The sequence below is a fragment of the Aspergillus affinis genome (genome assembly GCF_023601865.1).
Source record: "Aspergillus affinis strain CMG 70 chromosome Unknown NODE_25_length_320802_cov_86_012257, whole genome shotgun sequence".
Taxonomy (NCBI): Eukaryota; Fungi; Ascomycota; class Eurotiomycetes; order Eurotiales; family Aspergillaceae; genus Aspergillus; species Aspergillus affinis.
Window position 1 is genome coordinate 269777 of NW_026515806.1, and position 15989 is coordinate 285765.

The following is a 15989-nucleotide window of genomic DNA, read 5'->3' on the forward strand; positions in this document are numbered from 1 at the left end:
CGCCGTTTATTTTCCTTGACGTTGCTTATGCTTGGGGTTTTTCGAGCTGCAGTGATAATCGCAATTAGCCTGTCCTAGACTAGATGGGGGGTTCTCAGAACACCACTCACCAGATGATGTAGACTCTGTTCTTTCTGCGAACGGGCTATACAAAACAGACCAGGTTAGCTAGCCATCCAATGCATCCATCTTCCAACATCCTTCCTTAGGACTTTGTAGGATCCCGAATATTCAAACTCCGCACAAAGGAGATATGGAAGGAAAAACAACATACCTTACACCCATCACACAACCTCTTCACCGACGACCGGGTCTTCATCCCTCGAACCTGTTCGATCTGTCGCACCGTCGACGCTACCACGCCGAGATTCGAGCTCTGCTGCGCTCCACCATCCCGCAAGGCCCGCAAGCCATTACCGATCGAGAGTTTGGCGAGGTGCGAAAACGGCCGAGAGGAGAGAATTCCGTGGGCCCAGGACTGGCGGGACAGCGAGGGGAGGAAGTGTCGGAGAGCGCCGGTCGAGGAACTGAGGATGGAGCGTAGAGACATGTTTGGTGGTATGGCCGGGGTTTTCGGGCGATTGGAGAGAAAGTTTCCGCGGGTGAGGGGACTGTGGAATTGACAGATGGCAGTCGATGGGGTCGTAAAAGGGTGGCTATCGGCCTCTCTGCGTCTCGCTGTCTGGACTCTCTTCTCTCTCGCGCGCTCGCTCGCTCTGTTGCTTCGATCTTTTGATTTCCGCGGGCCAGGATTGGAGCTTCGGACTTTTGGTTGTGCCGGGGTGCCGACATTACAGTCACGTGTTGTTGGCCTTGTGGCCTGATTATTGAGGACCTTCCTAGTTCATAGTGGGTAATTATTGCTGCAATGCGCAAAGACGGCCAAAAGAGTAGACACGACTGAGAAATCATGAATACATAACGTAACAACAGATGCAATAGAGTCTATAGTTTTAATTCTCCAGTCCAAACGCCTAACAAGCTTAACTCGAAACCATCCACAGCCGCCCAGCAGAATCTTTTGCCAACACACGAAGATAAACAAGCTAAAAAAAAAATACGAATCAAACTTTACATCGAGAATGAAGAGTGTATAGCTTTTCACGAGCGAAGGAAAGTGCGGTAAGTGGGGGAATCGGTCTGCTCGCTGAACGGATAGCCCAGGTCGTTCAAGAACGCCTCGAGATCCTCCTTCTCGGCACCAGGACACTGGATACCAGCAAGTACCTTGCCGACATCGCCACCGTAGTTACGGTAGTGGAATAGAGAGATATTCTGGTTGGGACGTAGCGTGGTCAAGAACTTGGCGAGCGCGCCCGGGCGCTCAGGGAATTCGAACATGAACAAACGTTCGTCTTGCACGTCGCAGCGTCCACCGACCAAAAAGCGAACATGGCGCTTGGCAAGCTCGTCGTCGCTGAGGTCCTTCGTGCTCATGCCTCCCTTTTCTAACTCCCGCATCAGGATGGCCAGATCCTCCCGTCCCGTCAACGCGGACAGAGAAACACCCATAAGGACGTCGGCTGAGTCGTCGCGAGCGTAGCGGTAGCTGAACGCCGTCACAGCATGGGGGAGAACCACTTCAACCAGCTTGGCGAAAGCACCGGGCTTCTCGGGAATGTTGACACTCAGTAGCGCCTCCTTGCGCTCTCCGAGGGCGGCACGCTCAGCGACAAAGCGCAGACGGTCAAAGTCCATGTTAGCACCAGAGGTGATAGCGACCAGCTCGCGGTTGGTGTCCGGGCTAGGGTGTAAGGAAACATATTTCTTCAGACCGGCAAGAGCCAAGGCGCCCGCGGGCTCGATGATGGAACGAGTGTCCTCGAACGAATCCTTGATCGCAGCGCACGTTTCGTCCGTGCTGACCTGGACGATCTCATCGATGACCTCACGGGCCAACCGGTAGTTCTCCTCGCCCACATTCTTCACCGCGGCACCGTCGGCGAAGAGTCCGACTTCCTTCAGCTGCACTCGCGCGCCCGAGCCCAGGGACTGGGCCATCGCATTCGCGTCATGTGCCTCCACGCCAACAATCTTAACATGGGGCGCAATCCGCTTGAGATAGACTCCGATGCCAGCAATCAAACCTCCACCCCCAACAGCACAGAATACGGCCTCGAGGTTTTGCAGGTTCGCCTGGCGCAGGATTTCCATGCCGATGGTTCCTTGACCAGCGATCACGTAAGGGTCGTCGAAAGGAGGGATACTGGTGAGCCCATGCTGCTTCTCTAACCGGTGTGCCTCTTCCTTTGCCGCGTCGAAATCTTGCCCGTGGAGAACCACACTGCCACCGAGGCGAGCAACGTTCAAATGTTTGATAGCCGGGGTGCCCGAGGGCATGACGATGGTGGCGGGGATTTTCAATTTGCGAGCGGAGTATGCAACACCCTGCGCGTGGTTGCCTGTCTCAGACGTCAGCTGGTTATGGTCAATGGCCATTTGCTGGACTCACCGGCGGAGCACGCCACCACACCCTTCCACCGCTGCTCATGAGTCAGATGAGCCATCTTGTTGTAGGCACCACGAAGTTTGAAACTGAAGACCGGGAGTAAATCCTCCCGCTTCAAAAGAACCCGACATTCCAATCGATTACTGAGGTTGACGGCGTGGTGGAGAGGAGTCTCGTCGAGGATGTCGTAGACCCGGGAGGTCAAGATCAAGCGCAGGTACTATTGTCCATTATCACCGGGTTAGCGATTGTAGGTTCCTTCGAAACAGTCGAGACTGCGAATAAACTCGAACTTACGTCCGGAAACCCATTGGGGAGGAGGAAAGCATCGGGGATTCCCCAGTCGAGCCCAAACAGTTTGCGCTCGCCGCGCTCGGACTGGGGGGAACATTCATTCTGGTGGAGGGCCAAACTGTTCATCTGCGCGGAGACTGGGGTCGCCATGCCATTTGTGGAGGAATCTTCAGACATTATGGCGTAGGTCGAAGGACGAGAGAAAATTGGAGGGGAATTGGGATGAGAAGGAGCACCTCCGAAGGCAAACCGCAAATGACTCTTCCGCGGGGAGGCAAAAATTCCGTGATCGGAGCGGAACTGTTTATGTCATCAACCCTGCCAGCCAGCCCTAACTGCGCCCTGGTTGTTTCCTACGCTGGAGAGAGTTGACTGGGATAGGCCTGGGTGATATTTATACCTAAGTGAATGTCCATTTATGATCGCATGCGCCTCGTCCTGGTGACGCGGAGGACCCTTTTAGGCAGTACATTCATCCTGTCCGGAACTTTATCCAGTGTTAGGTTCTAAAAGTGACCGAGAATTCGTTTCAATTACATTTCAAATTTCATAATAGACTTGATAAACAGGATGATAGAGAATCTGGGGCCGCATATGCATCTCAATCTTGGTCAGAGCACTCAAATCGGGGATTGCTTCATGCTTGATAGTGATAAGGCATTCAGGCAACTATCTATGTGTATACAAAAGTAGTATTACCAGAACATACCGTAAATTACCACCCTCGTCCGAATCTTCTGCTCCTCGCGACGTCATGTCCCTGACTGACCCTCCTTCCATTGTCACAGATCGAAGGAGAAGGCACAGAAGATGTGGGTTCCTTTTGCGACAGGGTACGATATTATTGAATTGCTCTTGCTAACCAGACGAAAAGACCCACCAGACAACCGGTCGACCCCGACTCTCCAGATCATACCACCTCCGTCCGAATCCTCTCTCCGGACAATCATTCCGACGACGCTCGACAGGCGATATAGCATCATTGTCCATTGTTATCAGCTATAATGTCTAGCGAGCCTCTTCCGTCCTCCCTGGAGGATAATCCGTACGTATCCGGGCCCTATATTCCTTGTTTCCGAGTACACTGGAAGCGGGGATACTGATCATCTGCCATAGTCACTTCCAGGAGGAAACCGGTCTCCAGAAGTTCCGCAGACGTTTCAAGGAAGAGCCCCTGATCCCACTAGGTAATCCGATCGGCTTTACAAGAGCTTGTGTAGCTCCATAGCCCTAGTGCTAATTGTCAATTTGTCGGTAGGATGCGCCGCCACCTCTTACGCGCTCTACCGCGCCTATCGATCGATGAAGGCCGGCGACTCGGTGGAGATGAATAAGATGTTCCGTGCTCGTATCTACGCCCAGTTCTTCACGCTTGTGGCCGTGGTTGCCGGAGGCATGTTCTATAAGACGGAGCGACAGCAGCGCAAGGAGTTCGAGCAGGCGGTGGAGGCGCGCAAGAGTCAAGAGAAGCGGGACGCATGGCTGCGCGAGCTGGAGATTCGTGACAAGGAGGACCGGGACTGGCGGGAGCGTCATGCTGCCATGGAGTCGGCGGCCAAGGAGGCTGGCAAGGTCTCTGCTGCGAATGCTAAACCGGCGCCCGAGCAGGATGCCGCTCGCTCCGTCATCGAGCCAACTGAGCAGAAGTCTCTTGGGGTGTTGGCGGCTGTCCAAGAGCTCGTGTCGAGGCAGCGGTAAAGGTCGGGGGATTTCAGACAAGGCGAAATTTTTAAAAAAGGGTTCCAGGAACCCGCAACAATCCTGATTGAGTTTGGGTATCATAGTGTATATATTTACATTTAGGTGTTATTCTGCATGCGAACATCTCGTCTCCAACCGCTTCCTGTCATACTTCAAAGACTTCCCCACCATCCAGTAAGCTTGCTATATTTACGGGCATTAACCAAGAACTTGCTCGTCAACGTAACGTTTCATGGTCTCGAACTCGGACTTTCCGGTCTGTGTTGAATTAGAGCTACCGCATAAGCAGAAAGGAGAAAAAAGGGTAGAACCCACCGAAAGTAGATATCGTATGTGTTGCTGATAAGTCCTTGTTAGCCCTGTGCTTGGAATTTGTCATAGATCATGACTTACTAGATCTGTAACGTTGCGATGCCGCTCAAACTCATCGCGGGCATAACTATGCAGTTCGTCGCGCGTGGACGACTGGGGAATTTCTTCATAGAGTCAGCAGGTTCACGGGCTTCAAGGTGTTGAGTCGACGAACTATTCAATGCCCGGACAATTTCGCGCCAAAACCCCAGCACTCGTTGTCTCTGAATGAACTAGATTATGAGTCAGTAGGTCGAAAGGCAGACAGGAACTGGATTGACATACGTGGTCTAGGCCAATTGCGGGCTTCTTCAGCTTGGATGGCTGAGTGCGAGACACCGTCGCGAGGAGTCGGATGGAGGGTCTCATCGTGGCTTCTATTCAACTGATGAACAGCAGTATGGAGTATGAACACTGAACAGTAGGTAGATGGAAATGCCCCAAATCAAAGGCGGTGAGGTGCTGCACTCGCCGTATTGTCCTGAAATATTTCGGTATGGTACGTCCGAGAACCGCCGCGGAGGACTTGGGGAGCACCAGACATCTTTACGACGAAGATAGACTTGTTCACGGTGATATTCCTACATTTTCGAGTGAGGAAGAACCATATTCGGACCATTGACCCCCATCGAATCCTCCGCCCTGAGATGCAGGGACCACCCCGACGGGCTTAACATTTCGCAGCAACCGAATGGTCAATCGGCTATCCTCACGTGACGCGTGCCTGGCCATTCCCCGAACTTTTTTTCTCGGAGGTTTGTTTGGCACTTCTCCATCTGCTCTCGAGTGTCTCGATCAATTCCCTGTGGGTGGACGACAGTCATGCGGTGTCCTTCTCTTGCACGGTTGCAGTACCGTGCGGTCTCTGGCTTGGTCAGATCTCCGGTCCGTCTTCAGTCTCAGAACTTCCTGTCGCAACGCCTGCGATGCGCGTCGACGGCCGCCCTCCGTTCTGCTCCCGCTTATCAGTCCGTCCTGAACAGAACGCTGGAGCAGAGAAGGAATGCCTCCTCGACTGCCGCTGCCGTGTGAGTTGTCTCTGTTCCATGTCATCTATCTACTCTGCCAGGAAATAAATCCATTGTCAATTCAGATTCCTAATCTACTTCGTGGTAAACCAGTCTGGAGGCTGCTGCCGCCACCCCCGACGCCTTGTCCCAGGAGGCCATTATCGACAACCTTGACCCCGTCGAGGCGGAACGTCTATCTCGAGTGAGAAACATCGGTATTGCGGTAAGCAAATCTTCGACATTTCGAATGAAATTGGCAGTTGTCTGATTTGTTGCTGGCATAACAGGCGCACATCGATAGTGGAAAGACCACCTGTACGGAACGAGTCCTCTTCTACACGGGTCGTATCAAGGCCATCCATGAAGTTCGTGGTGGTGACAAGGTTGGCGCCAAAATGGACTCCATGGATCTGGAGCGTGAAAAGGGTATTACTATCCAGTCGGCGGCTACATTCTGTGACTGGGTCAAAAAGGATGCCGAAGGCAAGGAACAGAAATACCACTTCAACTTGATCGATACGCCCGGTCACATTGATTTCACCATTGAGGTGGAAAGAGCCCTCCGTGTCCTGGACGGTGCGGTCATGATCCTGTGTGCTGTTTCTGGTGTTCAGTCCCAGACGATCACTGTCGACCGACAGATGAGACGTTACAACGTTCCTCGCATTTCCTTCATCAACAAAATGGACCGCATGGGTGCCAACCCCTTCAAGGCCATCGATCAGATCAACGCCAAGCTCAAGATCCCCGCTGCCGCGGTCCAGGTGCCCATTGGTGCCGAGGACGAATTCGAAGGTGTTGTCGACTTGATCAACATGAGGACGTTGGTGAACGTTGGTCCTAGCGGCGAGGAGATCGCTGAGAAGGCTGAGATCCCCGAGAAGGTCAAGGGTATCGTGGAAGAGAGAAGGAAGATGCTTATCGAAACCCTTGCGGATGTTGACGATGAGATCGCCGAGCTCTTCCTCAGTGAGCTTGAGCCTACTCCGGACCAGATGAAGGCTGCTATCCGCCGTGCCACCATCGGTCTGAAGTTCACTCCCGTTTTCATGGGCTCTGCTTTGGCCAACAAGTCGGTGCAGCCCATGCTGGATGGTGTTGTTGACTACCTGCCGAACCCGTCCGAGGTGCAAAACCTGGCCCTTGATAAGAAGCGTGACGAGGCTTCCGTCAAGCTCGTCCCCTACAACTCTCTTCCCTTGGTGGGACTTGCTTTCAAGCTCGAAGAGAGCAACTTTGGTCAGCTGACCTACATCCGTGTCTACCAGGGAACCTTGCGCAAGGGTTCCAACGTGTTCAACGCACGGAACGACAAGAAGGTCAAAATTCCTCGTATTGTTCGTATGCACTCCAACGAGATGGAAGACGTCTCCGAGATCGGCGCTGGTGAAATCTGTGCTGTCTTCGGTGTCGAATGCGCCTCTGGTGACACCTTCACTGACGGCCAGCTGGGTTACACCATGTCGTCCATGTTCGTTCCCGAGCCCGTCATTTCGCTCTCTATCAAGCCCAAGAACAACAAGGACGGTGCCAAGTTCTCCAAGGCCATGGCTCGTTTCCAGCGAGAGGATCCCACCTTCCGTGTGACTTATGACTCCGAGAGTGAACAGACCCTCATCTCTGGAATGGGTGAGCTGCATCTTTCCATCTACATCGAGCGTATGCGTCGTGAGTACGGCGTCGACTGTGAAACCGGTCCTCCTCAGGTGGCTTACCGGGAGACCATCGGCAACCGTGTCGAGTTCGACCACCTGCTCAAGAAGCAGTCGGGAGGTCCTGGTGACTATGCCCGTGTGGTCGGATGGATGGAGCCCTCGGAGAAACTCGAGGAAAACAGCTTCGAAGAACAGGTTGTTGGTGGAAGTATCTCCGAGAAGTTCTTGTTCGCCTGCGAGAAAGGTTTCCACCTGTCTTGCGACAAGGGTCCCCTCATCGGTCACAAGGTGCTTGGAACTCGCATGGTCATCAACGATGGTGCTACCCACATGACGGATTCGTCCGAAATGTCCTTCAAGAACGCTACCCAGCAAGCTTTCCGTAAGGCGTTCATGGAGAGTGCCCCCTCGGTCCTTGAACCCATGATGAAGACCGTTGTTACCGCGCCCGCCGAGTTCCAGGGTGACGTGATCTCGCTCCTGAACAAGCGTAATGCCACCATCAATGACTCTGAAGTTGGTGTCGACGAGTTCACCGTGTTCGCCGACTGCAGCTTGAACGGCATGTTCGGTTTCAGTAGTCACCTCCGTGCTTCCACCCAGGGTAAGGGTGAATACTCCATGGAGTTCAGCCACTACGAGAAGGCTCAGCCTCAGCTCCAGTATGTCTAATTCTTGTCTCCCCGTGCTCCAAGTTCTTGAAATAACTAACCAAATTTTCTACTTGCAGGAAGGAACTCATCCAGAAGTACCTGAAGGCCCAGGCCGACCGCCACAAGAAATAAACAACTCGGCCGACATGGCCTTGGATTGGGTTCAGCAATCAGACCCTCGGTGTTGTCCATCATGGCAGCTACCTCAACTCACCGAGGATGGCCCTCGGCTCCGATCGGGCCAGCCTCAAGTTCATGCTTCTTGAATAGACTCCACGACCAGGAGACTCTGCTTTACTATTTTCTTTTTCGGCTTGAAGAGTCCTGTATTATTTAACAGATATAGAAAGACCCTGTGAAGCTTTATGATGACATTTGCTACTGCGGGCTTTCATTTAATCGCGCTGGTGTATGATTTGGAGCGGAACAAAAGCAGTTTGATATCTGGGAATAGGTTGCAGAATATATGTACATATTTGGTCGCGTGTTAATTAGCATCTCCTCTCGTCACCTCTAGATACAGAATATGGATTGGTCTTGTTTTGGAATTCTTATATATGTTTTAAACCCTTTTCACGAATTCTCGGGAGGTATAGGAAGTATATTCCGGATGTGATAGAATAGTCTCACATACTAAGCGCGGCATACTTTTGTGATCTACTCTTCAAATGCTCTGAGCACAGATAGTGCGGCTGCAGAGAAAGTGGCGACACGGTTATGGCCTATATCATGTCAGCGTGTCGAATAAGATCCTGCAGACTAATTCACATACCGCCGTAGGTGACGCGCTCCCAGCGGACCTTCTTGACCGCACCAGAGCCCTTCGGAGATCTGTTCTCCCAAACAAGCACCTCGCCTGGACCCTCAGCAGCCTTCTGCTGCAAGACAATACTTCCGGGGGCATCCTTGGTATCCTGGCCCGTTGCGGCGGCCCAGACACGACGACCTTCGTACCAGGGAATCTCCACATCGTTTCGGGCATGCACGATAGCCAGATCCAGTCCCTTGCTGGCGTATCCAGTGGAAGAGTCGTTTTGTGCCGTCGGGCCAACACCGGTCAGGCGTGCAACACGGGCAGCCGTGTCCCAGCGGTCGAGAATATGGCGTCGGACCCAGTTCTGGACACGAGGGTAGCCCATGAGCGGCGAGAGCATCGGCGGCGTGAAGCCCTTGAAGCTGTACGATTCAACCAGACTAGGCAGGTTGCTGAAAGACGCCATGAGGATCACACCGGCGAAAGGCTCGGGGTTCTTCAGGGCAGGTTGAATGGCGGTTGGGTCGGGGGATCCAAAGGCAAAGCGCTCTGCGACGGCGGCGCTCACGGCGGTTCCGAGACTCTGGCCCATAATGACTATCCGGGAGGGAGAGATCTTCAAGGGCCCAGCGGTGAGGAAGTTGAGCAGGGAAACGCCATCGGTGATTAATCCTTCTTCGGTTGGGGAGCCGGTCGACACGCCGAATCCACGGTAGTCAAGAGCGAACACATGGACGGGATGAGAAGGCGTCGATAAGCCCAGAAGCATACGGTAGATCTCGGGTCGTTGGGCAGACGCGAGATGAGCGGCATTACCATGGACTGACAGGTAGAATAGTTAGTCTTGCAAGTTCAGCAATCAATATTGCATATGCCCTTTCCCATCTACTTACAGCTAACAACAACTCTTGCATTTGGGTCGTTCGCAAGGAGTTTGTATGCGGTCGTTTTCGTGTAATCCTCGGCAGGACCGGAGGGCTCATTCGCCTCCAATTCCTCCTCGTGATCCAGACACAAATGAGGAGGGATTAAATGCCAACCATAGAGGGTCTCATTGTCCGGAGTGCCCAGATTGAAGGGTTGGACTTGCGTTTCTATGGATTGCCATTAACGGGTGTTATCAGAGTGGGTCTTGGTTGACATACTTAAGAAACCGAAGGACTCGACCACATTGACATCCTCCCATAAAGTTGGGTTGATCTTATTTGCGTAGAGGACGCTAAATACATCCCCGAAGTTATGGAATCAGCGAACAGAGTGCATCATTGACTACGTGCATTCATGGGTCCATACAAGCGTTGTACATCGGGGAATGTCATGGAGCAGATGAAGCCGACGTAAACCAGACCGGCCCCGGCCAGCGTCCAATAGGCCTTTCGGAAGATAGGGAGAAGTTGGACCATGATATCGATACGAAGGGGATAGGAAATAGAATTTTTTTTTAAAAAAAAAAAAAAAAAAAAAAAATCCCCAAGGGAAGGGAAGATGAAAGGGAGAAAAGGACGAAGATAAGGAAAAAGTCCTGTGATGTCAGGCGGAAGGGCCTAACCGTTTTTAATTTTCCCGCGTCTCTCTCTTCTCTTCTCTTTTCTTTTCTGTCCTTCTCTTCTCCATCCTTTTTTCCTCGCATCCCCTTCTTCGCATCCTCGCTCTCTCGCGCGCTCATTCCCGAACGCCATGATTAACCGTTCTCCGTTCATAACTCGCTCTTAATCGTTTCTCACCATGGCCGAGAAACGCCGTTCATCAGCACGCGAACGTCGCGAACCTGCGGCGAAGAGACGGGCCTCCGAAGCCGCGCCTGCATCCCAGTCCTCGAAGAAAAAGGCCTCGATCCCTACAGCAGCTCCCTCGCCCACCCCAGCCCCAGCTCCAGAACCCGAACCCGAACCCGAAGTAGTTGAAAAACCTTTACCAACGAAAATCAAAGATGGGGAAGGTCTCCCCACCCTATCGTCACCGCAGTCGGAGACCCTGTCCGATAAGGAATACCAGTCGATCGCAGAAAGGTAAGAGTTGCCTACAAGGACAGACGGATGACACTGGGACGTGGGAACTAACAGTGTTTTAATAACATGTGCAGTGCGGTTCTTCTCGTCTCGTTAGAACGATCTAAGAAGAAGTGGCTCAGTGATGGAATCTTGGTGCGATACTGGACTAAACCTAAGAAGACGAAGAGGGAGCAAATCGAAGGCAAGAATCCGCCCAAGGAGTCCATGTCGAAAGTTGGACCCTGCAGCATTGTGGTTGGCCCTCATCTGTTCGATGCCATGCTCTACACCGTCAAAGACCCCAATGCGCCTCCGCCGATTCAATACACGCCGCCCCAACGGCCCATGGTGCATTATGGTCACCCGAATAACTTCCAGCAGTACCATCCCTATCCCTCTCCCGCGCCGCCCCAGCACGGACGACAGCATCCTCCTCAAACTCCTCCCACGCATGCATCCTCCCCTCAGCCTGGTCACCAACCAAACAGCCATCCGCCCCCTCCGCCCCCGAATCGAACTCCAAACCACCCTACTACTCCCCGGCCGGCGGCGCCGCCGCCTGCGCCTGGCCCTCAATCGGCACAGAGACCATCCCCGTCCCAACAACCGCAACCGCCGCAACCTGCGAAGCCTAGTCCGGACCCGGTTATTCAGATGCTTGCCACCCGCGCTGCGTCAGACCCTGATCTCAAAGCTTTGATGAGGGTAGTCGCGTCGAGCAAAGCGTCGCAAGAGCAACTTCGCGCTTTCCAGGCTCACATCGATGAGTTGAATGCCATCATCCGAGCAAGGGAGCAACAGCAGCAAAGGCAGCAACAGCAACTACAACAGTCTAATACACCCACCGCTGCTCAGTCTCAGGCATCGCCTCGAACGCCGCAACCGACACCACAACAACAGACGTCACAGCCCCAGCCATCACAAAGACCTCCGCAGTCAGCGCAGCAGAGTGGACAGCAGGCAGGCCCGCAACCACCGCAAAATCCTCCACTTCAACAAAAGCAGAGTACGCCGAAGTCGCAACCAACACCATCACAAGCGCCAGATCAGTCATATCCACGAGTCGAAGTGCAAATTCCTTCGCCTTCTTCAACTAGGGCCACACCAAGCAAAGCTCCTCCTCAAACGCCGAACACCCAAAAACCTGGTTCCACTCCGCAAGTGAAGCAAGAACCCGGGACGACAGGGCAACCTCCTAATGTAGAGCCTAGCCCGGCGGTTCGCCCCATGCCACCACCTCAACAAACTCCAGGAACCGGTCCGCGATCAGGACCGCAACATCCGTCTCACCAGCCTCAGCAACCACAGCCTCACCAGGGCCATCCACCCGCAATCCAATCCCGACCCCCACAGTACGGTTCTCCAACTCCTTATTATCGCCCTGCGCCTCCGCCGCCGCCTCCACGGATGAATTTTAAGTCGGTTGTCTTCGAGTTCACTTCACCACTCACGCCGTATGGAAGCAGTACCTCCGGACATGCGGGATCCGGTGATCGATATTTGTTTCCTGAATATACCATTCTCGAATGGCTTCCGGGCGGAAACACGGTATTGGCATCATTCCTGCTTATAAAGAAGGTTGACCCGAATTTACCATTCCCCATTGAAACTGCACCGGACGCAGGAAGCACACGGGCCAAAGGCAAATCGGGATCCCGATCTAAGAAGTCTGACAAGAGGAAAGCAAGGGACAAGGAAAAAGAGGAAAAGGAGAAAGAGAAGGAGAAGAAGGAAGAAAGCAAGGCACCCGACGAGAAGGACAAAAGCAACGCCCAATCTGCCAGCACTCCGCAAGATCCGTCTTCGACGGAGTCCAAGCAGCCCGCCGCTGAAGGAGACAACCCGGCCGGTGAACAGAACCAACAAAAGGACCAGGCGAACGCCACCCCTAGCAAAGCCGACACTGACAAACAACCAAGCAAGGAAAAGTCCGAGGAAGCAAAGGATACCTCTAACCTGAAAGAGTACTACCAACCAGTCACCTTCCGCATCCACAGCACCAACCCCAAAGTCCTCGAGCCCCTGAACCGCGTTGTGAAGCCGGCCGATGAAGTTCGCAAGTACATGAACGAGGTGATGGATCGCGCTGAGCGCGCTCCTGACGGTTTCCTCGCCTACCGTCTTCCCCGTGAAGAGATCCCCGAGGAGCCTGAAGCAGAGGAGACCAAGAAAGCTGGTACTCCGGTTCCTGTTTCCACTGGACGAAAACCATCCCGCGGCAAGGCTGCCGTTGATGAGTCGGATGTCGAGAACAATGAGTTTGTCGAGAAGCTCGATGAAGAGGAGGAAGAGGAACTGAAGGACTTTTATGGCGCGCCGACGGGTCTCTTGCCCATGGCTCCCATGTAATGCTGCTGTTCGGATATATATTGATATATAAATATGCTTACTTGAAGCTTCTACTGCTGAGTTTGATTAGCGTTTTATTATTCCGTTGTTGGGCTACGGCTATCACTACAATAATCACTACTTACCTGTCTTAAGAATTTGAATCGGAAAGAGATGAGATAGGTCAATTAGAGAAGCCTACAGTGCTTTCTCACTTCCTCGTGTACTAGTCTGTACTGTAGAGTGTATACTCATATCCAAATATCCCAAAGAAAAGTACATTCCACTGTGTCCCAAAGTACCTACTAACAATCAAGAAAGCCAAAACCCAATAACGCCACAAAACAAAAACCAAAGCAAGGAAGGGAGCGTCAACCACCGAACCAGCCAGTCCATCAATTCTCAACCCCCAACAAAATTTGCTTCATTCAATTCAAGATCCCTTAGACACTTCCCCCCTGTCGACCAGCCCCGTCACCGATCAGTCCCGCCGTTTCCAGCAGCCATCGCGCGCTCTCAGCGGCGCTATCGCCCGCCCCGGCTTTGAGATTTAAGTTCCGTCTTCGTTCTGCCTCGCGGGCTTCGAACTCCCATTTCGCTTGCTGTAGTTCCATGGCACTCTGGCCTTGTTCGGATGATGCGGTCGTCGGGTCAGGGACCAGGCCCCAGATCTCGAGGTTGTAGATGTCGATGTTTGTTTTGGTTGTTGTGCTAGTATCTGTGGGGGACAGGGTAGCAGGGGGTAGGAAGACGCCGTTGTGTCCAACCGGGGACACGTAGAAGGTGGCAGTCTCGAGACTGGTGTCGATGGTTAGGCTGCCTGCGCCGTGGGGAGAAGGGGGGAGCGGTTGGGTTCGCGAAGAGGGAGGGATTTGACAGCCTATGGCGATGCCGGCGGCGGATGAGAAGTAGGCTGTGGGTATTTTGGGCTGCTGGACCGAGGGGGATGGGTTCCCCTGGAGGATGAGGTGTTTTTGGGAGAGCTGGAAGAGGCAAGGGAGGGATGTTGAGTCGGAGGACTTGGACGGGCACGAAGAAGGGGATTTCCAGGGCTGAGGGAGATAGGCGCCTAGTAACACTGTGTTATTCTGCTCGGTCGATCCGATCACGGCACCTTCGAGAAGCAGAAGCGTGCCTGATTGCCATGTAAGCACGTTGTGTGAGAAGGACGTGAGCGAGGAGCCGTGTTCTGCCGTTGAAAAGACGGGGTGTAGGCGCATGTTTCCGTGGAAGAAATTCTTGTTGGATACGGTAGAAGAGAGAAAGAAAGAGAGATGGGATACGATGCTGGGGTTTATGATCACGGATTTGAAGCTACCAGGGAGCATGACAGATTCTGGGGGTGGTGGCGGTGACTCTGATATCTCCTCGAGTGGTTCGGTCGCAGGAGGGTCGCCTGAAGAGCGCTTTTGGGACAAGTTCAGGTTTTTGCTGAACAGCAGGTGCTCGAACAATGGCGTCAACGGATCAAATAGGTAGGGGAAGCAGTGAGTGATGGTGTTGACAAAGGTCTTGTAGCCAATACCCCCCGTTTCTTCCTGGGCGAAAGCCGATAAGATGTTATCTGCTTCTTTCCGAACGCTCTCCATTCGACTTTCTGACAGATCAGACGTATACGTTCGAACAGGTTGAAGGGCCTTCAGGGGCGATATCACAAGGAGCATCATCAGGAGCCGTCGGAATGTCGCAACAGAAATGCGAGCTTCGTAGACAGCCTTGTCAATGCGGGAGTCATGTCTGAAGACCTCAATGGCGTCCAAGGATTCCAAAGCTGCGAGCGCAAGATCATCGTCATCTTCCTCTTCGTAACTGTCATTGGCCGGTGCATCGATATCGAAACCCGACGCATAGGTTTTAACGGGGGGATCGTCATTCTTATTGTCATCCGTGTTTTCCTCGGCCGTCGGTTTGTCAAGATCTCTTCGCCCAACATCGGCAAGACTGCCAAATAACAATCTAATCCTGTCCTTGCGTGCCCGACGCAGGACCTTGCCGTATCGCTCTGTCAGTAGCACAACCACTTTGACCATGGCCTCGAATGTCAGAACGCTAGGGGCCAGCGTGTTCTGGAAGGGAAACGCTCCCAGGTACGAGACCATACGGAAGATCGCAGGACCCGCATCCAACGGACAGTCGGCATCACTGCTGTCTGGAATACCCAGGAAATCTGAAAGAATCTTCTCATTCCAGTACTTCATGCCACCCTGGTCTATAGCACGGCTAAAGAAGTTGTCTTTGAAATGGGTTAGTTCCAAAGGGGTGAAGCATTTCGTAGCGAAACGCTCAGCAAGTATGAAGCTCAGCTCCTCTGTCCGGTTATTAGTATAAATTGACTAGTCGGATGATGTTTTTCTTTGAAAGTATATTGATGACTGAAGGGACAAAGTACTGACCTGGCGAGGATGTCTGGCCGTGATTTTCAGACGATGAACCTACGCCCATTGTTAATACTGGAAGGGCGATAATTAAGCGGGCGTGATGAGCGTCCGAAATGAGTCAAAAGGTCTAGATAGAGCGGTTGGTTTGATGTATATATGTCACGATGAATGGCCCCATAAACAGAGTGGGCCGGTTGTCATTGGGATCTTTATCTGAATCTATAGGAGGAAGATGATGCGAGGAATGATGACGATACTAGCCACAGCGTGAGGGGCGGGCCATACAAGCAATGAATACATCCAGTTGAGTCAGGCAACCCGCAAGGGGAGAGAGATGTTGACAAGAGACAGTTGGGAAGCGAGGGAGACGAAGACGTCACGGATGCGGAAACATGACAGTCTTGGCGCCTGGGGCAGACCCGGCT

The 15989-nt window shown here is 53.0% G+C and overlaps 8 protein-coding genes across 8 annotated transcripts; 3 read left to right on the forward strand and 5 right to left on the reverse strand.

The window, feature by feature from the left end:
- Positions 1-6: 6 nt before the first annotated feature.
- KD926_005295 (50S ribosomal protein L36) lies at positions 7-550 on the reverse strand (the record flags this gene model as incomplete). The annotated part of the gene is made up of 3 exons (XM_053098542.1): positions 7-46; positions 111-145; positions 275-550. 3 exons carry the CDS (start codon positions 548-550, stop codon positions 7-9), a joined length of 351 nt encoding a protein of 116 aa, XP_052957670.1.
- A 551-nt stretch (positions 551-1101) lies between these two features.
- KD926_005296 (threonine dehydratase, biosynthetic) lies at positions 1102-2920 on the reverse strand (the record flags this gene model as incomplete). The annotated part of the gene is made up of 3 exons (XM_053098543.1): positions 1102-2402; positions 2453-2669; positions 2747-2920. 3 exons carry the CDS (start codon positions 2918-2920, stop codon positions 1102-1104), a joined length of 1692 nt encoding a protein of 563 aa, XP_052957671.1.
- An 827-nt stretch (positions 2921-3747) lies between these two features.
- rcf1 (respiratory supercomplex assembly factor RCF1) lies at positions 3748-4441 on the forward strand (the record flags this gene model as incomplete). Its single annotated transcript, XM_053098545.1, has 3 exons — positions 3748-3788; positions 3860-3930; positions 4002-4441. The coding sequence occupies 3 exons, from the start codon at positions 3748-3750 to the stop codon at positions 4439-4441; spliced, it is 552 nt and encodes a 183-aa protein (XP_052957672.1).
- A 201-nt stretch (positions 4442-4642) lies between these two features.
- Positions 4643-5164, reverse strand: KD926_005298 (uncharacterized protein; the record flags this gene model as incomplete). The annotated part of the gene is made up of 5 exons (XM_053098546.1): positions 4643-4702; positions 4760-4783; positions 4838-4920; positions 4971-5028; positions 5081-5164. The coding sequence occupies 5 exons, from the start codon at positions 5162-5164 to the stop codon at positions 4643-4645; spliced, it is 309 nt and encodes a 102-aa protein (XP_052957673.1).
- A 453-nt stretch (positions 5165-5617) lies between these two features.
- KD926_005299 (elongation factor G) lies at positions 5618-8245 on the forward strand (the record flags this gene model as incomplete). Its single annotated transcript, XM_053098547.1, has 4 exons — positions 5618-5823; positions 5917-6028; positions 6093-8122; positions 8191-8245. 4 exons carry the CDS (start codon positions 5618-5620, stop codon positions 8243-8245), a joined length of 2403 nt encoding a protein of 800 aa, XP_052957674.1.
- A 525-nt stretch (positions 8246-8770) lies between these two features.
- KD926_005300 (alpha/beta hydrolase) lies at positions 8771-10270 on the reverse strand (the record flags this gene model as incomplete). The annotated part of the gene is made up of 5 exons (XM_053098548.1): positions 8771-8835; positions 8886-9689; positions 9761-9961; positions 10013-10086; positions 10161-10270. The coding sequence occupies 5 exons, from the start codon at positions 10268-10270 to the stop codon at positions 8771-8773; spliced, it is 1254 nt and encodes a 417-aa protein (XP_052957675.1).
- A 322-nt stretch (positions 10271-10592) lies between these two features.
- Positions 10593-13207, forward strand: KD926_005301 (uncharacterized protein; the record flags this gene model as incomplete). Its single annotated transcript, XM_053098549.1, has 2 exons — positions 10593-10876; positions 10951-13207. The coding sequence occupies 2 exons, from the start codon at positions 10593-10595 to the stop codon at positions 13205-13207; spliced, it is 2541 nt and encodes an 846-aa protein (XP_052957676.1).
- A 422-nt stretch (positions 13208-13629) lies between these two features.
- KD926_005302 (TLD domain-containing protein) lies at positions 13630-15628 on the reverse strand (the record flags this gene model as incomplete). The annotated part of the gene is made up of 2 exons (XM_053098550.1): positions 13630-15494; positions 15580-15628. The coding sequence occupies 2 exons, from the start codon at positions 15626-15628 to the stop codon at positions 13630-13632; spliced, it is 1914 nt and encodes a 637-aa protein (XP_052957677.1).
- Positions 15629-15989: the final 361 nt, after the last annotated feature.